Source organism: Protopterus annectens, chromosome 12.part0, assembly GCF_019279795.1.
Source record: "Protopterus annectens isolate FY-2018-M chromosome 12.part0, PAN1.0, whole genome shotgun sequence".
NCBI lineage: Eukaryota > Metazoa > Chordata > Ceratodontiformes > Protopteridae > Protopterus > Protopterus annectens.
In genome coordinates this window covers 883,088,104-883,113,330 of record NC_056746.1, presented here as the reverse complement: position 1 = coordinate 883,113,330, position 25,227 = coordinate 883,088,104, and the positions used below count along the sequence as shown (strand labels likewise).

Here is a 25,227-nt window from a genome sequence, read left to right as displayed (position 1 = left end):
GACAGAAATTATTTCAGAGGAACACGTGCATTTAAATGAAAGTTTTGATGTGCAACCTATAACTATTTCAGATCACATGCCAATAATTACTAAAATAAAAATTACACACTGGCACTTCCCTGCATATCCGTTACACAGAGAGGAATTTAAAGAATGGGCTGTGGAAGCTGTTCGGGAGTTATTAGGGAAGATTTCTTCAGAAAACATAGCTAGGGAGTGGGATGAAATGAAAGTGGAGTTTAAAAATGGTGGAAATAAAAGTAAAATAGATATGTTTAAGAGGTGGCAATTACTTAGAGGAAGTGACAACAGTTAAAGTACTGCAGAATAGGGGGAATCTCACTGAACAAGAAGAGGCACAACTGCAGAGTGCTGAAGAGAAAATAAAGAAATGCCTACATAATATGCATGACTTTAGAAAGACTGCTGTTAAAATGTTTTTTGACAACTTCACAGCACGGAAGCTTTTAGCAGAACAGCTCAAGCAACAGAAAGTGGAAAAGGTTGTTGCCAAACTTAGGGAGCATAAAACAAGAAAAATAACCAGAGATCCTATTAGAAGTATTAGAAATATTTCAGAAAGGTTATGAAAAATCTATATAAAATCCGAGATGTGGAAATCATGACAATGAACAAATACAAATGTTTATGGAAAAATTAAATATGCTAAGGTTAGAGATTATTCTCAATTACTAACAGGATAGGAGGAGATGAGACAAAAATGTGATGAATAACAAATCTACAGGAAAATCTCCAGGAATAGATGGTATTCCTGTGAAAGGTTGGAAACTAGGAGAGAAGAAAGTGATAAAGATCTGGAAGGTTTGGCTGAACAGTATTTTAAAAGTAGGAGAAGCAACAGCATCCTGGAAGAAAGTTCTGGTGGCTATAAAATCGAAAGATGGTAAAATGCCATCAGATCCGGCTTGATACAGGCCCATTTTGATTCTAAACCATGAGTATAAAGTATTTATGTCTATAATGGCTAAAAGAATGGCAAAAGTGATGCCAAAATTGATAGATATGGGTCAATGTGGTTTTGGGGAGGGGAGGCGAACATTTGACATTAACAGAACACGGATGATCCACAGGGAAGTAGAATGCAAGAAAATACCACTGTTGTTGGTGGGTCTTGATACAGAGAAAACATTTGACACTAATATGGGACTTTATGAGAAGGGCAATGGAAGCATTTGCATTCCATGACAAAATTATAAGATTGATTAGAAGGATATTGAAGTGGGTGGGTTCCTCTGATAATTTTTGCTTGAGCAGAGGAACCATGCAGAAGTGTCCTCTTTCCCCTTTATTTGCATTACATTTAGAACCACTGGCAAAGAAAATAAGAGACTCAGAACTTCCAGGACAATTGGTATGGTAGTCAAGAAAAGCTGGCTCTACTTGCATATGATATCATTTTATACCTGACAAAACCAGAAAAGGACATTACAGCATTGTGGAACATTATGAGACCATTTCAAATCTTTTCAGGATACATAATTAATGAAGCTAAAACAAAGACAATAGCAGTAAATTGTATACCTACCCACAAATTGGTTCAGCAATGTCCACATTTATGGGGACATGATAAAATTAAGCATTTAGGAGTATGGATTAAAAAAGATTCCATGTGACAGCTAAGGATATGTGGGAAGAGACTAAACAAAAGATAATACAAAAACTGAGAAAAATGGAAGCTCTGTTATATGGATATGGATAGTATGACATAAGCACACAATGTTTTTAGTCTATTTAGTCTCATACATAGGTCAGGCATATTTTTATAAACCAGAAGAGAAGTTGTGGATAACAATTAATAAAGAGCTGAAGGATTTTATCTGGGATGGGGAGATGGCCAGAGTCAAGTGGGATAAGCGGATTCTTCCACTAGAACAAGGTGGGTTGGGAATACCTGATTTGAAGGGGTACTTCATAGCTACACAGTTAAGGCTCCTATACATAAGCAGAATAAACCTACAACTCAAAGTGGAAATGGATGAAGAAGAAATGGGAGAAACTCAAGAAAGAAGGAAAGACTGGGATTTTGGATGTAGACCTTTAAGTACTGGAATCAAGAAAGGAGATTCCGCTGATAGGGATGACTGCAATTAGGGACACAGACAATAGGCAAGAGGGAGATGGAATTTATTGGAAAAACTGGCAAAGGAACCAGGGTATTGGGAGCAAATAACTAGAGAGGAAAAAGTAATAGAATGGGAAGACACCAACAATTTATTTGGACTGCAGGTTACAGCTTGCCTTCCCTATCAAGGATTGATATCAGAGTATGGGCAAACAGAAAGAAATTGGGAGTCCTAAACAAAAGTCCAGCACTGGTAGAGTTTTTAGTAGAATCTAGAAAAGAAGCGGCTGTTAAAAAAAAGTAGTAGTACATACAGCATATAAAATACTGCACGATAACTATAAGAATCAATCAAATTAGGTTACAAAGGACTGGGAAGAGAGATTGGATAAGCAATTCACAAAGAAACAGGGGATATATGTATGTCTCCCAAATATGCAACAAAATCAAAAAGATTTAGGATTTTTGCTTGGAAATGTTTACACACATTTTATACCCCAAGTAGATACAAAAGAATTTTTCCTCTGGTAGACAGCAAACGTTGGAGGTGTGATGGGGAAAAAAGAGGAAATTGGGAACATATTTTCTAGGAATATAATGAGTTGGCAGACTTTAAAGATTCCTTGCAGACTACTCTATCAGAGATACTGGATGAGCAAACTGAGCTACGATACAGAATCTGAATTGCCTAGACATAGTAAAGCCTTGCCGAGTCTAATTATGGCTGACAAAAAGCAATTAATACTAATTCTCCTCTTTTTTTTCTTTCTCTTCTCCTCTTTCTTTTCCATTTTTTCTTACCTTGGTTGATCTGTATCTCCCCCTCCCCTCTACTTACGTGGATTTCTGTCCTACTGGCATGACACCATTTGCTCTGCATCTCCCCCTCCCCCCCCCTACTTTCGTAGCGTTCTGTCCTACTGGTCATACACCTTTTTACTTGCCTTTTTCTGGTCCATACCTTCCCCTTCTCCTTAAACCCCTCCCTCCATTACCTCATATCTTTACTGAACCTATCAAATACACCCACTCTCTTGTGGCGCCATCTTTGAATCCTTGCCTCTCCTGGCTGCTGCGTGTCCCCGGAGCACGGAGGTTGTAACTTTTTGTAAGTGCGTGCTTTGTTATACTGATTTTTACCATTGTATTTGTCTTTTGCCTTTTCCCTTTTTAAGTATGTTTTATGTAATCAGCTCTGTCTTAAAAGTGCTGTGATTGCTAGTAGCGTACTTGTTTTCTCTGTGAAAGCTAGTCGCGTACTTGTTTTTTTCTCTAGTACAATGTAATTGCTGCTAATTACTTGTTTGCTCCCTGGTGAAGCTTAAGGTTATTCTAAATGTGTGTCTACTACTTTGTCGTGACTGTTGCCTTATAGTATTCTCACAGTATATTGCTCATTTTTACAGTTTTCAGTTTTAGCCTTACCCTACTTCATTATTCCTGTAATACGCTACTGCATGTAGTAAATTGACCTGTTAGTTGCCTGCACAGTTAACCTAAATGGATATCACCAGTTTTTACTGTGTTTCCACAGCCTGATTTCATTATTAGTTTTCTTTTCTTTTTATTTTACCGATGTTTCTCTAACCTACATCACAAGTTTGCGTGTATTCAGTCTCGCAGTAATGTGCCTCTTGAACAAGTTTGCCCACATGGAAGAGCTCTATGCCTAGCTTCCATAACTACCTACTACCCCTAATAGCTGCTTTTATTTAGTATACCTTATCGCTACATTTATATATTATACTTTAAGCGTAATCTGGCTTGTACTCAAAAACAGCCTTACATGAATTGTGTTGTCGTCGATGATGGAGAGGTATTTCTCTTTTTAGCGTTTGTAGACACTTGCGCTAACTAATTAGCCTGTCCTAAGCGCTAGTGTATTTCCAGAGAATCTCAAGTCCACCTCTGGCTTCTCTGTGTTTGCCTTGCATAAACACTATTTTCTCCAGTCGCTACAACAAATTTAATAGTGTTTAGCCCGACTATTTCTTTTGCTAACCAAGCAAACGGTCTTTAGCGCTGCCGTACTGTGAGCTACTCTAGCGCTGCCATACTGTAAGCTATTCTCTTAGCTTACTTCTTATCTTATCAATCTTCTGCTTAATTTTACTAAAGTTAAATGCCTATTTAGTAGGCTTTTGTCTAATGGTGTTTATTGGGAAGGTGGCATAATAATTTGTTGAGCTATTGATTTTATTAGGGGCGTCCTCTCTCATTATATATCCCTGGTTGTTAACGGCATAATATTAGGCACTAAAGTGGCACATTACTGTCGTGAGCTTGAATACACCTTAACTGCCTTATACCAGCTTTAATTGCCTTAACTACTTTTATTATATCAATGAATCTACCTGAACTGAGTTATATGCCTTTTTTGCATTTTATGCATGGATTACTGGTATTATACTAATGTGCATCAGTCCTCAAATGTTGGAATGTTCTCAGGGTAGCACCATTTTTGTATCTTTATTTTTATCTGCCTTAACTGTCTACTTGCATATTTATTACTTTCTCTTCTTTCTCCCTTGCTCTACCTAGCTTGGTAAGCTGCCTGTCCTCCATAGTGTCGGAACCTGTCCTTGTTGACGAGCAGGATTCCTTCTAATCACCAATACTTGCTGCCTTTCCTATTTTTAAGGAATAAAGGCTGCCCTTTGAATCCATTCCCTCAAGAAAGCAAGAAAGTATGTCCGCTGCTTTTTAATAGTTCATCTGTTTAAACTTTAGACATACTCCCTACCTCTCTGGGATAGCCAGCAGACATACCCGTTTCCTACTTTTACCCCCCCTAGCCCTCTCGTTAACATTACTTTGCATCCATACTTGCCTCTCCATCTACCATAATTACTCCTTTCCTCCTTGGACTTATTGTGTAATACATCTCTTTCCCACTTTTGGCACCCTCTCACCTATAAAGCTAGGTTAACTCATCCCATCTACTGATTTCTCCAAAGTACTCCTTAATTCCTTAAAAGTACTGTTACTTTCTTTACTCTGCCTCTATACACATTAATCTTCCATTTCTCACCATTCTCCTTCTACTCACCTAACCTTACACAGACTGTTTATCACCTCTTTTACCTACCTGTATCTGTACTTGCCGACATCACTCAGCATTTCCACTGACTGTTTTTCATAGGCTGGTCAGTCTGTCTCCTCTGTGCTTTGCTCTTCCCGCTCCGTTCGCCCTAGGGGCTCACTCCGCTCCCATACCCTACCCCCAATTCTCACCCACCCCCAGTACAACTAGCCTTATATCTTCTCTAACCACTCCCACTTCCCTATCAACCCATTACATTCCTGCCCTCTCCACTTCAACTACCTCACCAATCATCTTCTCTTTCCTCCCCTCCCTATTCCTTACTTCCCATACTCCACCTCCTTATCACCATGCCAATCTCATCCTTTACTCCTTACTTCATATCCCTACTACTATTTTCAACTCTCCCTTCTCTTTTCCTTATTTATATCTGTACTGCCTATGAACACATTGACTTCTCCAACTTCCAACACTCCTCAAAGCACACAACGCTTCCTGCACCTTCACCTCCCCTAAAACACATAAACATAACATCTACATCCAATTATTTCTTCCCAAAATATCAGAGTTACCCATATTTGCTACAAACACTACCATGGGAAAAAAACACAAACCTTAGCAAAATGAACACTAATTCACACCAACAGATTTCACCTTCACCTCCTTTTGGATGGTGACATTCATCCCAACCCTGGCCCTACCAACAACTCTCCTACCTCTACAACTTGTGCTTCTACCACATCCCAACACACCCCTATGCACTCTCCTAACTCCCTTTTATTAGCTCATTTAAACATACATAGTATTATTAATAAAATAACTGAAATTCGTGCACTACTGCAGTTACACAACTTTGATCTTTTATGTCTTACAGAGACTTGGTTAAAAACAACATGTTCAGGACTGCAATATCATCCCTCCAGAATATAGTATTTTAAGAGTTGATCGCCCTAACAAGAAGGGAGAGGGCATAGCCTTACTATATAAATCAAGCCTCCAACTTGCACCATTAAACACTTGTCTTCCTTCAGATACTAACTCTGAAATTCTTTTTGCTAAACTTCAATTAAATACCAGTAAATCCATCTATATTCTTTGCTGATATATTCCACCAGATAACATCAACCTCCTTGAAAATATCCTCAGCTGGCTGTCCACTACCTATCCCCAAGAAACCATTGTCCTAGGCGACTTTAACATTGACTGGAATACCTGTAATTCCTATAACCCTTCTAACCACATTAATCTACATGGCTTTTCTCAAATTGTCTCCTCACCCACTCGCATCCATAAGCCATCCAAAAAAGAATCCATCCTTGACTGGATCCTCATAAATACTCTCCCCTCAAACTACACAGTAGGCATCATCCCTGATGATATAAGTGATCACTCTGACATATTTACTTCGACATAAGTCCTATATACATAGACCTCCAACCTTCATTACCACTCGTTCCAATAAAAACTTTAACCCTGAACGATTCCAAAATGAACTTAGCCTTTGTAACTGGTCACCCTTAAAATACCTTCAACTTGACGAAGCAGTAGCCTATTTCAATTCTAAGTTCCTTGAAATCCTTAACCCCCATGCCCCTTCCCGTACCCTTAGAACTATGAACAAAATTGCGCCTTGGCTTACAAAAGAAACTAAGCACAAAATGTTGCTTAGGAATAAACTATGGTCTAAATGGCGTGCTTCTAAAGACCCATCTGATCATACCAAATTCAAACAGCTTAGAAACTCTACTAAAGCATCTGTATGACTAGACAAAAAAAAAAATTCTTTCAGCTCCAGCAAAACAACCACCAAAACCCTAAGAAATTCTGGTCAGGGATTAATACTCTACTACATCCAGGCACCTCTAAAACACCCACCCCTACCGGCATTACCAAAAACACTCCCCTACAGATTGCTGACTCCTTCAACAACTTCTTTACTGAAGCTATCCAATCACTTGCTAACTCACTACCTCCAGTTGCTACTTATTCTCCCCTTTCCTCCTTTATATTTCCACCCACTTTCCAATTCCAACCTGTCTCTACATCACTCATCAGTACCCTCTTACAAAAACTCAAACCCTCTACCCCCTCTACAGACCTATTACCTGCTCAGTATCTCCAAATTGCAGCCAAAGTCATTGCCTACCCTATCTCAATCCTAATTAACAGAACTATAAAATAAGGTACTATCCCTTCTATCAGGAAAATCTCACATATTATCCCCCTTCATAAGGGTGGAAACTCAACAGAACTTTCTAACTTCCGTCCAATTGCCCTACTTTCTCCTTTAGCCAAAACCATGGAAAAATGCATTCACTAACAACTACTTATCCACCTCCTTCAAAATGGACTACTAGTTTGCACCCAGCATGGCTTTCGTCCCTCCCATAGCACTACTACTGCCCTTCTTTCATTTACCGATCACATCAACAAAAAACGTAATAACATCCTCTCATCTGCTGTCTTTATTGATCTCTCAAAAGCATTCGACATGGTAAATCATCATATTCTCTTGAATCTTCTGAAATCACTCTCACTTGACACTCTTGCACTGCAGTGGTTCAAGTCTTACTTAAATAATCGGAAACAAGCAGTGCTCTGGGATAACACTCTATCCTCCCCTCTTCCCTATCTCCCTTGGTGTACCCCAAGGATCTATTTTAGGCCCTCTTTTATTCTCCATATTTATCAATGATCTGGCTTCTAGCACCCCCCAAGCTGTAACCATACAATATGCTGATGATTCCACTTTAGTCTCCTCAGCCACAAACCTAGCTGAACTTCAAACCCTCACCCAACATGTCTGAGTTTATAGAAGACTGTTTTTTACAGCGATGTCTCCTCCTCAATCCCAAAAAGACTAAACTACTGCTATTTACTCCAACACAAAAATCTACTCCTATCCAATTCTCTATCGTATCTAAAAACGGCACAGTTATATCTCCTGACACAACAAACAAACTCTTAGGGGTTACTATTGACCATAGCCTTAACTATGACACTCATATTAACACCACTATTAAATCCATAAACAAAAAGATTGGCTCCCTCTACAAAATCAAGCCCTTCCTCACTCCCACAGCCAGAACTACCATAGCCCGCACCCACCTTATCTCTACTCTCTTCTATGCTTCACCTATATTCACTAATCTTTCAAAAACTAACTTGAACAAATTGACTACCTCCTATAATAGTATAGCCAGATTTGCTACCAGCTCCCCATTTAGAACACACCACTGTCTAAATTTAAAGCAACTTGTTTGGCTTGAGCTGCACAATCAGTTCTTAATTCAGCAACTAATTATCACCCAAAAAATCCTTTATTTCCTCGATAAAACACCAGTTCTTACAAGTCTTATCAGTCCTTATAAAAATCTTTCTAACCTTCGCTCAGCTCAAAAACTTTTAGTATCCATACATAAATCCAACAATAAAGCAGGTGACTCCCTTTTCTCCTATATAGTGGGGAAAACCTGGAACCTACTTCCTGATGAACTCACTAAGATCTCATCTACTTCACTTTTCAAAAAGAAACTTAAACTTCATCTTACCAACCACTGGCTCTGTCCCTGCAGCAACCCTGACTAAATACTCTATCCTCCCATTACTTCACCATCTGACTCTTCCTTAGTTATTCCACCCTTTATTTTTTTCATTTTTTAAACCTCATTCTACATGAAAGTTGGGCCTACTTCACCCAGCTACACTTAATAGATTTCCACCTGCTTCCTGCTCTTCTGAAAGCTTTCCGCACTTTATTTCTCTCTCCTTTTTCTCTTTATATTCTCCCCCTTTACTAGTCTCCTTCCACTCCTTACCTTGACCTATTCTATAATTTTTCCCTCTTCCTACTTGCTACTCTTAAAAATAAATAAATAAATTTTTCTTTTCAATCCTGTAAATAAGGGAAGTGGTATTTTATCTGTGTTGTTAGCTTATCTACTCTATAATGTATCTGTTAACGAACCTAAATGCCTTGTAACTGCAATTTGTTTAAATTATTTGTTCTTTTGGAGCTTTTCTCCCCAGGCCTCTATTGAAAATGGACATATATCCAGCTAGACTAGCCCGGTCAACAAATGTTAAATAAAATAAAATAAAAAATTACTAGAAAATGGAATATCAAAGTCTAAACCAACTGAACTAGAAGTAGTGAATATAATAACTGAGATAAAACAAAGTGCAGTTGTGTACACTTACCATAAATGTAGATGTTAGAGTGCATTCACTGTTGCAGTCATTACATTTGGGCTATCTGCTTTGCAGTAGCCCTCAGTCGGTCTGATTAACAAAGTCTTGTGTCCTGCGTCGGTTGCTGTCCCTACTTCCATGATGTCAGGTCGTCGGGGGTATAAAACATGCAGCCGACGCCATTACATCAGTTTTTCTTGCCCCAGATGTCAGGTGCCCCCTTAAGAAACATTTAAATCTATAAATACAAGGATATACCTTCAACAAAAAAGCAAATACACCAAAAAGCTTTTTGAACATATTAAGTGAGAGCAGAGGTATAGCCAACAGAAGAAAGGGGGCTGGAGGGAGGGTAACCAGGACTGCAAAAGTGAATACACTCGAACATCTACATTTATGGCAAGTGTACACAACTGTACTATGTTCTTCATGTTTCACTGATGCAGTCATTACATTTGGGTAGATTCCCAAAGCTAAGGTTGGGAGGAAGAATTTAACTAGAATTAGGACCAGCTATAAGGCCCTGCAAGATTGCAGTGGCAAAACCAGCTTTGGATTTACAGAAAATTGGCAAATGATAATGCTTGGTGAAAGTATGTATAGAACTCCAAGTAGCAGCTTCTAGGATATCCCTAGTAGGGACGCCCCTGAGAAAGGCTGTAGAGGTAAGATGCAGCCCTGGTTGAATGGGGTCTGATGCCCTGTGGGATAGGTTTTCCATGGTGCTTATAGCAGAAAAGAATGCAGTGGTCTATCCATTTTGAAATGGTTTGTTTTGAAATAGCTTTCCCCTCTGTCCCTGCAGCAAATGCCACCAGCAGTTGTCAAGATTTTCTTTGAGGTTTAGTCCTGTTCAAGTAGAATCTAAGCGGTCTGTGCACATCTAGAGAGTGCAGTATTCGTTCCCCTTTGTTCTGTGGGTTAGGAAAGAAGGTAGGCAAATGAATGGACTGATTAAGAGCCACACTGGATACCACCTTGGGCATGAAGGAGGGATTGGTTCTGAGGGATACCCTGTCCGCATGAAAGATGATAAAAGGTTCCACTGCCATAAAAGCCTGTAATTCAGATACTCTTCTTGCAGAAGTGATAGCTAAAAGGAAAGCTGTTTTCCAGGAAAGAAATTTTAAGTCTGCAGTAGCAGCTGGCTCAAAAAGAGGAAGAGTGAGCTTCTCCAAGACAAAGTTAAGATCCCAGGCAGGAGTTGGAGTTGTTCTTGGCCCCTCTGAGGAACTGCTTGAACAGTGGGCGAGGGAAGAGTGGAGGCTCCATGCTGTAATGACCTGAAATGGCTATGGCATGAATTTTGATGGAGGAAAAGGACAAGCCCTTATGAAGCATCAGTCAAGTATTGTAGAATCTGAGGTAAATTTGGCACTGCTGCACTCATCCCTTGAGATTGGTTCCAGGCACAAAATCTTTTCCATTTTGCAGCATAAGATTTTCTGGCACTGGGCCTCCTTGCCACTAAAATGATATCCATCACTGATTTGCTGAGGGATGGTAAAGGAGAGAATAGATAATTAGCCAAGCTGCTAGGTTCAGGGTTTGCAGCTGAGGGTGCAGAATCTGGTTCTCCTGCTGAGAAAACAGGGAAGGAGTCTGAGGCAGGTGCCACTGAGCCAAGCGTGACACACTGCGCAAGAATGGGTACCAGTGTTGGCGAGGCCAGTCTGATGCAATTACAATTGTCCTTGGCTTGTCCTGTTTGATCTTCAGTAGTACTATGGAGAGTAGAGGGAGAGGAGGAAAGGCATAAACTGATAGGTTTTTCCAGCTGAAGGACAGAGCATCCACTTTCCAAGCTAGCTTGTGGGGAATCCTTGTGCAAAATCTGTCCAATTGATGGTTCTAGGGGGAGGAAAACAGGTCTATTATCTGGGCTCCCCCATTTGCTTGTCAACATGTTTAAAATATTTGGTTCCAATTTCCACTCGTGTGGGTACATGAGATTTCTGCTTAGTCCATCTACCAGTGTATTTAGTTTTCCTGGCAGGAATTGAGCTTGTAGATTCACTTGGTAGCTCAAGGCTGTGTTCCACAATGCCATAGCTAGTCTGCAGAGGGGGTAAGAATGAGTACCCCCCTGCTTATGTACCACATCACAGTGGTGTTACCCGTCTTTACCATTAGTTGTCCTGAAGAATGTGGTCGTTGAAGGCTGTCAGTGCATTCTGTACAGCTAACATTTCCTTTTGATTTATGTGCAGGTGCATTTGACTTGGGTTCCATTTGCCCTGAATGCACTTCCCTGCCAGGTGAGCCCCCCCCCCCCATGCATAGTCTGATGCGTCTGTTAAAATTTGGGTGGCAGGCAGTAGTGTGAATGGTAGTCCCCTGTTTTGGTGGCAGGCCTCTGCCCACCAAAGGAACTCTAGGTGTAGGCAAGGTATGACTGGAATCCTTGCTACTAGATCCTGTGAATGTTGACACCATAGGCTTTTGAGATACCATTGTAGTTTCCTCATATGCAGCCTTGCATATGGAATTAGAAGAATGCAGGAGGCCATTAACCCCAAGGCTTGCAGAATTTGCCTTGTAGATAGCTGGGTTTTTGTGGCCACTTGTTTGAAGTAGGTTGCCAAATGAATCCGTTTCTCTGGCGTGAGGGAAGCCATCTGGGGAGTTGTATTCAAGCTTGCTCCCAGGAATGTAATTTGTTGACAGTGTACCAGGTGTGATTTATTTTCGTTTATGGTGTACCCCAGACAAGTCAGTACCCTTTGAACAAAGGCCAGATGATTCAAACGTATGCCCTGGCTTTCTGCTTGAATTAGACAATCGTCCAGGTATGGGTATATTTGAATATTTCTTTGCCTGCATAATGCAATGACTGGAGCTAGGCACTTTGTGAATACCCTGGGTGCAGTAGATAAGCCAAAAGGGCAGTGCAGAGAACTGATAGTGCATGTAGCCTGCTTTGAAGCATAGGTATCTTCTGCAAGACTCCCTGATAGGGATGTGCAGGTATGCCTCTTAAGTCTAGTGTTGCTAACCATGCATCTTTGCCTAGTATAGGAAGCAGCTGGTGAAGCGTCAGCATTTTGAATTTTGAAATCACCAGGAAGGTGTTTAGAGTAGAAAGGTCCAGGATAGGACGCCATGTATTGCCTTTTCTGGGTACCAGGAAAAGTCTCGAATAGAAAACTTGTCCCTACCAACTGAATAACCTCCGTGTCTATGAGAGAGAGTACTTGATTTTAGGCCGCCGCCCACTGATTTGTGGGTAGAGCTGGCCACCCGCTTGGAGTTGGTAACGTCTGGAAGTGAAATCTGTATCCTTGGGACACTATTTAAAACCCATTTGTCCTGGGTAATGAGTTCCCAGTTTTTGGCCTGCAGACCAATCTTTCCGCCTAAAGGAGCATTCAGTTGGGAAGTGCTTGGAAATTTTAAAAGCAAGTCATTGAGACAGTTTTCCATAGGGGGGAGTCTTACTACTCCCAGATTTGGGTGTGGAAACCCCCGACTGCTTAGTGTTGTGTGCCCCCCGGGACTGAAACCTGGTGTTTCTGCTGTGTCTGGGTTTGGCTTGAGAAGACCTGGAAGGGGCCAGAAAGGACCAATTCTTAGTGGGCCAGTGCCTACTAAATCAAGGAGGCTGAACCTGTAAGAAATCTTTGACAGTTTGCATAGATTTAGCTTTATTTTCCATCCTTTTTAGAACTTCCTCAGCCTTGTTGCCAAACAGGCGTTCCTGATTTAAGGGAGCATCCAACAATTTAGCTTTAACATGATCAGGCAAAGTTTGCTCCTTAAGCCAAGCATGCCTTCTAAGCACAGACCCAATAACAGCAGCCCAGCAAGAGGCCTCTAATGAATCAAATCCACATTGCAAAATATGTTTTCCAACCTGTTCAGCAGAATGCATTAAAATCCTGTAATTCTTTATGTTCAGCACAGTCAGGAATCAACATAATTTTCTGTTTAAGCAACCAATAACATGTTGTTGATACTTTAACATATGAAACTGGCAGTTTATCTGGGCTCCCTCATTTGCTTGTCAACATGTTGAAAATCTTTGGTTCCAATTTCCACCCGTGTGGGTCCATGAGATTTCTGCTTAGTCAGTCTACCAGTGTATTTAGTTTTCTTGGCAGAAATTGAGCTTGTAGATTCACTTGGTAGCTCAAGGCTGTGTTTCACAATGCCATGGCTAGTCTGCAGAGGGGGCAAGAATGAGTACCCCCTGCTTGTTTATGTACCACATAACAGTGGTGTTGCCTGTCTTTACCATTAGTTATCCTGGAAGCATGTGGTCCTTGAAGGCTGTTGGTGCATTCTGTACAGCTAACATTTCCTTTTGATTTATGTGCAGGTGCATTTGACTTGGGTTCCCATTTGCCCTGAATGCACTTCCCTGCCAGGTGAGACCCCCATGCATAGTCTGATGCGTCTGTTAAAATTTGGGCGGCAGGGGGTAGTGTGAATGGTAGTCCCATGTTTTGGTGGCAGGCCTCTGCCCACCAAAGGAACTCTAGGTGTAGGCAAGGTACAAGAGTAAAAAAAGTGTAAACCTTCTTACCCCCATCTATCCAGCGCCCTGAAATCTCTATCACAGGGGGTAGGATTTTTAGCAGTAGATGCCTTAATGCCCTTAGGTCCCTGTGAAATAGTGTCTGGATCCGCAAAAGGATTTCTGAAAATGAACTTGTGAGAATCAGGAACCCTGTAATATCTGTCAAGTTTTCTGGGAGCAGGAGGCAAAGAATCAGGAGCCAAACTAGATTCTAAAAAGGCATCAACAATATCCAGTACAGGAGGTACAGCCAATGGCCTATGCTGAGGCAGGAGTACGAAATCCCCAAGCCTCTTTTTAGAATCAGAAAATTCCTGGCTTTCCCGGTGAAAATGCTCCCGTAGAGCATATAAGGTCTCACCAAAAGAAAAGTCCTCAGGAGGAGAAGCAGAGGGAATAGAGCCCTCTGCATCAGAATCCTCATAAGTAGATAAGGGCAAATCCAGACCATCAGAAGAATCAGAAAAATCAGAATCCTGGTCAGAAGATTCATAAACAGCTTCAGCCGTAGGTCGCTTAGAAGGAGGGGGGGGGGGTTGGCTTCCCCTGATTAGAGTTATAAGATCTTCAGCCATTCTTATTTGTTTTTTAGACCTAGAGGCATGCACATGTGGTTTGGGCATAGGTTTTTTAGGCATGGGTCGAGATTACGGCCTAAATGAAAGAGGCGTTGGTTTAATATGCAAGTCTGTAGGCCTGAATATACCCTCAGAAGCCAGTGCCTGCACAGCAGCTCTAGACCCATCCAAGGTAGAGACATCCGCGGGTTCCACAGCTGAAGCATCTCGCGGCATACCGGACTCTGAATGGGTCTCGGTAGAGGCCTGTGAGTCAGAAGTAGTGGGTATCGGGGCTGCAAAAGCACCTCACTGAGTACCGGCGATCTGGCGATTGGCTTAGGAGAAACGTCGTCGGCAGTTTTCAACCACAGAGGCCTGTCGCTGTCTTTATCTTTACGGTTTTTTTTGGAATCCTGGTAGTCGGAAGGCTAACAGACGACATTTCTGGATAATTAAACAGAGAACTGAAATATTTAGATGCGAAAATATACAGACGACGGATAGTGCGCTGTTTAAATAAAGCACAAAACCTACAGCGAGGTACGTAGTGGTCGGGGCCTAGGCAAGGAATACAGTACAAATGAAAATCTTTGTGAGTTATTTGCTTTCCACAAGTAATGCAATTATTAACTTTTACTGACATCGGAAGGAGCACAAAAAAGTTTCCCCAATGGGGTACTTAGCTTTAGTTGAAGACTTCGGTTCTGAAACTCGAAAACAAAAAATTCAGGAGTCTGCTGACTGGCACTTGCGAACTTGCTTCTGCTTCGGGCACCGCATGACAAGAAAGACTGATTTAATGGTGTCGGCTGCGTGTTTTATACCAGACGACCTGACGTCATTGAAGACAGGACAGCAACCGACGCAGGACCCAAGACTTTGTTAATCAGGCCGACTGAGGGCTACTGCAAAGCAGATAACCCAAATGTAATGACTGCAACAGTGAAACATGAACACCTGGAATTGAGATGTTTAGAAAAGGGTAGGAACAAATTAGAGAGGAAAAAATGGGAACTGTGGGAACAATACATACAGGAGAGGAATGAGGTTTAAAGAAGGCAGGATATGAATGAGCTATATAATGTTTGACTGACAATGATTGGGTAGATAAGTGACGTACAATGTCTGCAGCTAGAGCTGTGTCAATATGGTTTGTGATTTAAAATGCTTGCAACTAGGATTATGTATGATTGCCTAAACCATAAGTGATAATTTAATAAAGATGCTTCTTGTTTAAAAAACAAAAAATAACTGTATGCAGAAATTGGAATAAAATGATTGACTTGCGTGTTTGTCTACAAGACTGAAAAGTAAAGGAAATGGTACGTTTTGTCAAAAGTTAAAATGGTTAATTTGATAATGGGACACACAGAATTTGGATACTTGTCTATGTGGGGGTGGCACAGAAGAGAACTAGGTGGAGAACGGAAATGTACAAAACAGAGGAGGAATACAAGAATGTCAAGTGGCGCTTTCAGCATAAATTGTTTTAAGGCAAGCATGGCTGCCTGAATGCTGAGATTTGGAAGGAGGCTAAGTGATGTGGTAAGTAATAAAGCATGAAACAAAAAAGAAAGCAGAAAATTACAAATGACAGCATGCATTGGTAGAGAGGGTAATGGGTGTAAAAGATGCAATTTACAGAAGTGTTTGACAAAATGGGTGGTTAACATTTTAATATCTCATAGGTTCATAGGTTAGGAAAATATCTTAACCCAAGACTCTAGGTAGACTTGATGTGGGCAAATCCTACATTAACCCAAACGCAAGGCAGGGTTTACTGCTACTATACAATACTGTTAGTTACACAAATGACCTTAAACAATGGCATGGTATCTTCTTTAAGGTTCAGTGGATTTCCTCAGTCTGCTATACCTGGGGGACACCTTGCTATTTGCTGTGCTGGTCATGTACGTGACGGCACTTGAAGAGTACATTGGATACAATGCAATGCATTTTCTGTTACTTTTTTCTAAAAGGGAATCAGGAGTGCAAGTGTACTAAGGTCTATGTGAGGAAGCCTGCAGACTCCCGATGACTCTGTGGTGATTTTTTTTTTGTCAATGTGGAGGGTTTGTCTTCCACCATTCTAATAGCGGACTTTCTGCATCTACAGCTATTTTTTCTTTCAATATCTGCAGCTCCCAGGACACATTACCGTAGACAATGATGCAGTGTCCAATCAGTATATTTTTGCATACTAGTTATCATTTTTGTTCAGGGCGGCCACGGTGGTGCAGCAGTTAGTGTTGCCGGCTTACAGCAAGAGGTTCTCCGGTTCGATCCTCGGCTGGGCTGCCTTCTGTGTGGAGTCTGCATGTCCTCCCTGTGGTCGCGTGGGTTTTCTCCGGGTACTCCGGTTTCCTCCCACATCCCAAAGACATGCTGTAGGTGGACTGGACACTCTAAATTGGCCCTAGGTATGTGTGCGCATGTGTGTGCCTTCTGTGGAAGGTTGGGCACCGGGCTGGCAACTCAACACTGTAAAACTCCACTGCCAATCATGAGCAGACAGGTGAGCAACCTCTAACCGGGAAAAGCTGAAAGTAGTTATCATTTTTGTGCAATGGGATTTAAAGAATTAAGTACCAATCTTTCAGGCACAAAGTAGCTGTCTAGGTGTATCATTAGGATATCATATTCGGAGAGAACTGGCATCACCTGAGCAGTGTAAGTGTCTTTTGCAGGCAAATAGGAAGTGGTGCCTTGTTCAGATACCAATGCAGACTTCTGCAAAACCTGTGTACCAATACCACCAGTGAGCAACAAGAACCCAACTGGCAGCTTCCAGACAGGCCAACAGAGCTGAGAACTGCTGTCTAGACTTGATGAACTGGAGGGACTATTTCCCCACCTAAAGATTAGCAGACACAGGCCTCTAAAAAGCTGATAGGGTTACAGACTCGAACACCATCTGCCAGAGCCATAACTAGGGTGACAAGAAGGGGGTAGCTGCTCTGCGTGCAAGCTGTTAGGGGGCACAATTAGTAGCAGATGTCAGTGGGGCACAAGTGCAGTACTGGTATTGATTTATGAAGCCATGAGGGTTTTGCAGCAGTGTATTTAAAGTTATGACTAAAGTTCAGTCTGTGGTAGTAAATGTAACATGTTCCCTCAAAGTCAGCACCTGTTGTCCCTGCCCTGTGTCCCTGCTGGATGGGTAAACAGGTGCCAACTTTGAGGGAACATGGGAGAAATTCTTGGCTAGGATTATAAGGGCAGGGTGAAACATCAGGGAGAGATTTTTGAGCTGAAGTGGGCTGAAAAAAAAAAGAGTATGAGGTGACCCCTGGACACAATGCTTAACACGCACTGATCTGAGGTAATATTGTCTAGGCTAGTGGGAGGAGGGACAGATTATTCCCAACTGCCTCCAGGGCAGGACGGTCCTTCAGGAGTGCTGGGGGAGCTTCTCCAATAGGGGTTCCTGGAAGTCCTGGTTTTGCGGACCTCCTCTGCGGCAGCTTGTTGTCAAACTCCCTTCCCCGGCTGGCGGAAGAAGATTCCTGTGGAGCATCCTGGAAGAAAGACTGAGATCTACAGAACCGTCTCTTACTATCCCTCTGATTTTTGGAAAAGGATTGTTGGGGAGTAGAGAACTTAAACCCGATCATGGACAGAGTCTTTGCCCTCCTGCTCCCTACAGGTTAAAGTTTCTTTGACCAAAGGGCCAAACAGAGTTGACCTTTCGAAAGGAACGTTAGTGAATGATGCCTTGATGGGTTCTGCAAACCCACAAAGGTGAAGCCAGACATGGAGCCTAATGGCAATGCCAGTGCCAACCTCTCGAGAGGTGGCCTCTACCAATTGGTGAGCAACCTTACAGAGGTGTTAGCTAAGGAAGTCAGAGTAGACAGCTTCAGAGAGACCTATTTGAGAAGCTACTCAGAAAGGGAAGTGGAGAGCTAGGACACCAAGTCCCTTTGCAGCCGGATAAAGTGTGCCATGTAGCTGGTTGCTCTCAGTCCGAAAGTAGCAGAGGCAAAAGTGCAAACATGCGCCTCCTAAAATGGTCAATCACCCGAGACTCCCTGTTTGGAAAGACCATGGAGCTCTATTTGGCGAGCTCCTTTTTGGTAGCTGCAGCCACCACAATAGCCACAGGAACACCCTTGTTCCAAAACCCTCATTTTGGGGGGACTTAGGAACTTATCAGCTTCCTTGGGAACTGGTTCCACTGTGTCCAGCTCTTTCCATGCCCTGGTGGATACCAGCTGGATGAGCTCATTGGCAGGAGGAGATGCCCAGGTAGAAGATGGGTCCATCCTGAAGGCCTTCAGGAACATGGATTCCTTGGAAGACGGGGCAGGAAAGACCAACCACCTAACTGTTGAAGGATCTCGAAGATGTACCCAAAGGACACCTCCTCGGATAGAAGTCTGGGGGACCCAATCTCCTTCCTTGAAATCCAGGTCTTCAATGAGGGACTCTCAAGGGGAGTCCAAGTGCCTCCTCTTGCACATCCTCCACGGTGGTCTCTGGGGAGGACTCGGAAGTAGTAGGGACCCTGATGGGGGCAATGCCTGTCTGAAGGCACTCATGGGAGGGCTGACCCTAGTAGGATGATGAAGTCTCACTGCCCAATGTCCAGCAAGGCTGGGGAGGATCCAGAGTTGAGAGAGGCAGCTGCCCAGCCAGAGATGGTCCTCTCTATCACCTGGAAATCTGATTGGACAAAGCCCCTCCCCACCAACCGCAACAGACCAGGATGGAAGGGGTGACCTCCGCAATGACGTCCCCAGACGATATCGGCCCAATCTCTCCAAAGCAGATGCCCCCAAAGGGAGGGAATGGTCAAAAAGCTCCAGTCCTGATCCCACTCCCTGGTAACCTCTGACCTCACTGGGCCAAGGTGCCGCCAGCTCCAAGGGCAACAGAGCTGTACCCGCCAGGGACCTCAACGGTGTAGGAAGGGAAGCAATGCCCAAACACCACTGGCCTTTCCCTGGGGATGCCCTGACTCTGTGGGACCAATCCCAGATGGGTCGGTCGAGGAGAGAGGACTTCCGTGGATAGCGAAGATACCCTGGGCAAGTGGACAGGGGATGGCAACAAGCCCAGCGCGATTTGGGCCTTGAGAACGCTCCTCATTGTCCTATCCATATATGTGTGGGTCAAACTCCTGGTGGAACGGGAAGATAGTGAGGAATGGCCCAACCTAGCTGAGGGTGTGTGTGTCTCAAGGAGGAGACCTGCTTGAAAGCCCCAGATCTAATCTCCTGAGGTAGGAGACTAGAGATAGCAAAAACCCCCAAAAGGAAACGGGAAAAAAAAGCTACTTATCTGAACCCATTTGCTTGAGCTGCAAGAAGCACATAAAAGGAAATAGCGGCAAAAGAGATCTGAGGGTTGTGGGTAGCAAGAGATCTTGGGAAGGGGAGGAGCATGAGCTCAGGAGCCGCCTTTTTAGTTGTCGGCTCAGATCTGATGTTGAGTCCTACAACCATCTGTGATCAATAATAACACGGACAACATCAGATCATATACTTTAAATAGCAATATGAACAGAGCAAATGCCGCAATTATACAGAATGCTGGTCATGCACTGATCTGAGAGTAACTACACTACCAGGATGTCTAAAGAAAGCTGAGAGATTCCATAAATCACTGGAGTAAGAATTACTACTGCAGTGGTGACTCCATTAGCAGTCTTCACAGCTTCGCGCTGGCTTTCACCACTGCCTTTTCCAGACTTTACAACATTCAGTTTTGGGGGTTGACTGTTACCCATAAACCTTTTTTCTGCCCTACTTAAGACCACCCCATCAAACACATATGCTTTCAGTGCGTATCCCATAACTTTGCACTTTTATTTTTTAAGCAATGAGTCTCAACCAAAAAGGTCCCCCATCAAGGGTGACAATTGTACAAAGCACAAGCTCTGGGCCACTGCATTACTTCTTACTTTCACTTGACTCACCCCTCCATCTACTTCTCATGCAACAGCCAATTTGCTACATATCATATTTTTTTTTGCCCCAGCTATATCTTTAAGTTGTCTATCAGCCTCCTGTAAGTTACAAAAGTAAAAGCCTTGCTGACGGTCCAACTACATGCCCATAACAAGGATCTCATGGTTGCCTCTGTAATGAGTCAAACTGGAACAAGCTGTACTGCTGGTCAGTTCTACCTGTGATTTACAAAGTAATATTGCACACGTGCTTGGAAGTCAGATTCCTTCTCATCTGTCGCTATCCATATGTGTTCTGCCTTCCCAAGCTAGCCATGTCTCTGTTCTTGTGCAAAATTAGAACTGAAGCAGCAGTCAGATATTTCCCTCTAATCTGTAACATAACTGAACGTCTCCCAACCCTTTTCCTGTAACACCATGTCCTGAAAACTTTACCCATATGATCACTGTTGTTCATCTTATCATTTCATCTGGAGGATTCAGTCACTTTCTCATTTGTAAAACATCCAACAGGTCTTCTACGCTGCCAAACTACACATATTACGGTTTCCAAATACAGAGAGAAAAAGCCTCCTGTACAACCACACCTCTAGTTTTAAAACAAATCCAGTCATTACCCATGCATGACATGTTGCATGATAAACAGTGTTCACTACTGCCTCCCCCAGCATCAGCCGTGGTTAGCATTATATCAGTAAATTAAGGTCTCTCACACTGCTTAACTTCAACTTCTTCTGAACTTCAGTTTCCCCACTTGCATTCTAGAGGTGGGCACCTTCCAAGTCATTGCTACATACTTGGTGTGGAGTCATTTAAATATAATATGTACCATATGTGGCTGTCCTGAGCTCTTTTAATTAACTTATTTATTCTTTAACTTCTTATTTAAGGCTGTGAGAGCTTGTCCCAGCAAGGAAAGAGCAGACCAGCAGAGAACCAGTCCACTGTACGATAAATACACACGCACATAAAATGTACACACATCTACAAGACAAGTGATGGTTATCAATCCACCTAAAGGCATGCTTTCAAACACTTGAGGAAACCAGAGCATGCAAAAAAATCCAATATCAACAAAATGGGAAGCGAGACTACACAAAAGGCACCCCAGCCAAGAACTAAACTGGAAAACCAGGGTTATGAAGCAGCAATGCTAACCACTGTAATGATGTGCACCTTCACTGTGAATGCTGCTATACCACAGTCAAAGAAAACACACAAAAAACAAGATCATCACAGCGAGAACATGGCTCATATTATAATATGTAAGCTCTCACAAAAAAATTGTTAATCAAGCCCAGTGTTTCATATTTCAGGATACTCTACACAAACAAGGATAGGTATGCAGAGCCAGCTGCATTCACTACTGTCCACTCATTACACACCCACCTCTTCCAACCGGAAGCCACCCAAAAAGATCTGGAAAACAGCCAAACACAAATCAAATCACGTGAGTGTAACTTACTTATAAAATGTAACATCTGGGAAGAGTTTACATCAAAGTTATTTCAGAGGAACAGTGAAAAGAACATTTGTAGACAAAAATTAAATAATTAAAAATGAAAATAATACAGTGCCATTTAAGCAGGAAATAAAGTGCAGTAAGTCAACAAACACTTGACAATTGTAACATTATCAAAGAAATTCTGAGTAATTGCCAGTTTATAAGTATGGGCAGAGACATGGTTGCTGCCAACATTTCTCAAAATGCTTACAAAATGAACGGGTTTTCAATGAAGCCCCCTACTTAACTCCATGCATCAAAATCTAAGTACACCAAAAGCTTCTCGGGTGACTAACATAAATGGTCTGCAAAACGGTGAACTCCCAATGACAACAGAAACAGCAGGACATTCATATATACAACAGCCCAGCTAACAGATACAGCACACATTTAATGGTTCTGGCTAGATTACTGGGTTTCACTTAACTGTGCTTTTGACATATTGTTTTAACTAATAAGTTTGATAACATACCCATATTAGCTACAAACTGTTCCTGGCTGACAATGCCAGTCATTCTTGGATTTCCAGTCACTTCTTCCTTTGGCAATATATAGAACTGCGCAGTGCTGTTCCGAACAAGAGGGCCAGACCCCACACCAGTCTGACTGTCTAATGAAGCAGCTCGAACAAAAGTAGGTCGCTGGCCCTGAACAGTATGTAGGGTTTTCAAACCTATTGCAAGTCAGATAACATTTAAGTTTACTTTAGCAAACGGAGGAAGTCAATCAAGAACGTAAAAAAAATGTATCAAATGATTTACATAAATGCACATAAGTATATCTTTTTTCCTTTACTTTTAAATGCTGTGTAGTGTTAAACACTTAACTGCAAAACTATAACTTCTGGGTACCTGCCCCAAAATTTACTGATTCTACAGAGACTTTTCAGTTTACACTTTCAGGAATAAAAACAAACTCAATCAATGAAACAACATGAACATCTTCAGCTGTTAATGGTTTGACTAAACACAACTGAGAAAATGGAAGCAGACAAACTTAATTAGAGCAATGTATCAAACTCAGGAAAATGCATTTCTAACATTTTACAGGTTTCTACCTTCAATACTACAGCACCATTCAAAAACTAAAACCAAAAATAAAATACCACTGCCAGAAATTAATCCATGTGAAAGCGCTTACTGATTTGTATTGTGTTTCTCATTATTAAACTTTTTATTTTGCTTTGTGCTGTATTTCTGGATTCGTTAACTTTTTATGTTAGTACCATTCAAAAACTGATGTATGCTGTGATGAAACTTTCAGAAATATGTTAAATAAAATGGAAAACAAAAATTAAAATATTTCTGTCAAACATTAAAAAAAAAGCCACATGTACAGCCTGCCTTTCAGAGAAGCTTGAAGCTGAAAAACTGTCACCCGTGTTTTTTGTACTTCCCTCATTGCATCTAAATGCCAAAAAAACAGCTTTACCAGTTATCCAAATAGGCAAGATCACTTCCATCATCAAAAGCACTGCTCTTCAGTGAACATTGGTGGCAGACAGTATTCCCATCCTGAATCTATAAGGAGTCTGGGGCCTAGATGTAACGCTATTGGTCAGGGTAAACTGCCAGTCCTGCCACAGGATTTAACAAGTGCAGGAGGCCTTGAAGTCCTGATGACCATAAATGTTCCAAAATAAAGGCCCTTAATTTAGTTGAGTGGCAGCCCTTCACTCCTGCATGAAGGCATTCACATTTAGAGGTAAATATGTTCTATAAGGTGTGTTCTAGGTGCTTGAATGTACCTATCTCAAGTGGTGACACACTACCTAAATGCTGCTCACACCCTTTGATCATCTGTCAGGCTAAGCCTTGGGCTTACAATGACAGTAAAAAAACAGCCTGCCTACTACTGGTGATCCTATCTGCTCCCCCAATAAATGACCAAACAAAACTTGGTTGTTCTTTTGCTCCCAAAACATCACCCCCAACAGATAACAGATAAATTAATTGAACTAAAGTCACTTGTGTCCTAATCAGTGCTTTATCATTATGAACCAATGAAGCTGCCTCTTAACTACAGGTCAAAGAAGAAAATTTTCCTTCCCAGCAATGGTTTGAGTCAAGGAACCTGCTATTAAAAGTTATACAATGCCCAGAAAATGCAATGCATGTTTACTATGAAATTACCCTGTACGTTGCCTCTTCTGACTTAAACCCCAAGAAAAAATGCTGGGAAAACAATACACTGATGAAAAAATAAAGCTTCCCGAGGCAAGGGTAAAAAAGGCTGCACATGGACCAATGAACCACAACCAAACTAGAGAAAACTGAAGTAATGTGGAAAGGTACCATTTGAAGTACAAGCAATCACAATAGGACATAAATGTTCAAAAATGCCTAATGCTGAAAACAGTTTTGCAAAGCACAAACAATTAACCAAGGGATTACAAGTAACAATGATATAAAAGACAGTCTCCTTAAGGATCAAGACAGCTACATCTGGATAACAGACAATATTTGGATTCAAAACTGGCATTAACATGACTTTAAACCCATTATCAAAATATTTTTTTATCCTTGCACATCAACAATTGGCTCTATCATTCTCTTATTCTACTGCTTTTACCCAGCTGTAGTGGGAGTAAAACCTGGTTAATGGTGGGTTGTCATCCTGGGAGGTGAAGTGTTTAAGGGCCTATACAACTCCCCCCTTCAGTGGCTGTGTGCAGCTCATCAGAACAGACACTATCATGCCAGGAACAGTGATCTGTGTGCTTACATAAGCACATATATTTGCCTCAGACACGATGTGCTAAATGGTATGCCAAAGTGCAAGTTATCATCCATTCCCACTGAAACATCACAAGTTCTCCACTAGGTGGAAACTGCACAGGGGGGCCAAAACCAACTTCAACTATTTTTTCTGGGCTAGCTCGTTGGAAAAAGGACTTCCTAGTAAAATCTACAGTTTGCCAATCGTGAATTCAGGGCCTCCGCCACTCAATGTATACTAACCTGGCTTAGGAACACAGTTTTTAGAAAATAAATTTCCTTTTGTCTTACAAATGTGAATGGCGGTTTTATTTCTATCAGAGTGCGTGCAAGGACAAGGTGCAAACTGAGTGCGAGAAAAACATAAAAAAAAAAATTAAAAAAAATGGATGGCAGCACTTGCAACACAACACTAGTTTATGTTTGAGCCAAGAGGTATTTACAACTGAGTGGACACTTGGGTATTTCCCATTCCGGTATGTTCATACAGAACTTTTCTTAGAACCTCCAATCTTGGACGAACACAGAAAGCAAATCTTCACTGATGCATACGTAGCAGTGTGCGCAGGCTTTGGGGTGTTCACACGCCACTAAACCCCAGTTTCTGCCCCCCATTTACTGGTGTCTAATTGGGCGGATATATATGTATATATATATATATATATATATATATATATATATATATATAAAAAAAAAAAA

General features: G+C 41.8%; 1 protein-coding gene across 1 annotated transcript in view; it reads right to left on the bottom strand.

Annotated features, from left to right (window-relative positions):
• The window catches only part of NCOA3 (nuclear receptor coactivator 3), a gene marked incomplete in the record, with an annotated part of 973,610 nt that overhangs the window by 119,525 nt on the left and 828,858 nt on the right, over positions 1–25,227 (bottom strand). Inside the window, 1 exon segment of the mRNA XM_044089911.1 lies at positions 22,284–22,484. Coding sequence (XP_043945846.1) covers positions 22,284–22,484 — 201 coding nt within the window.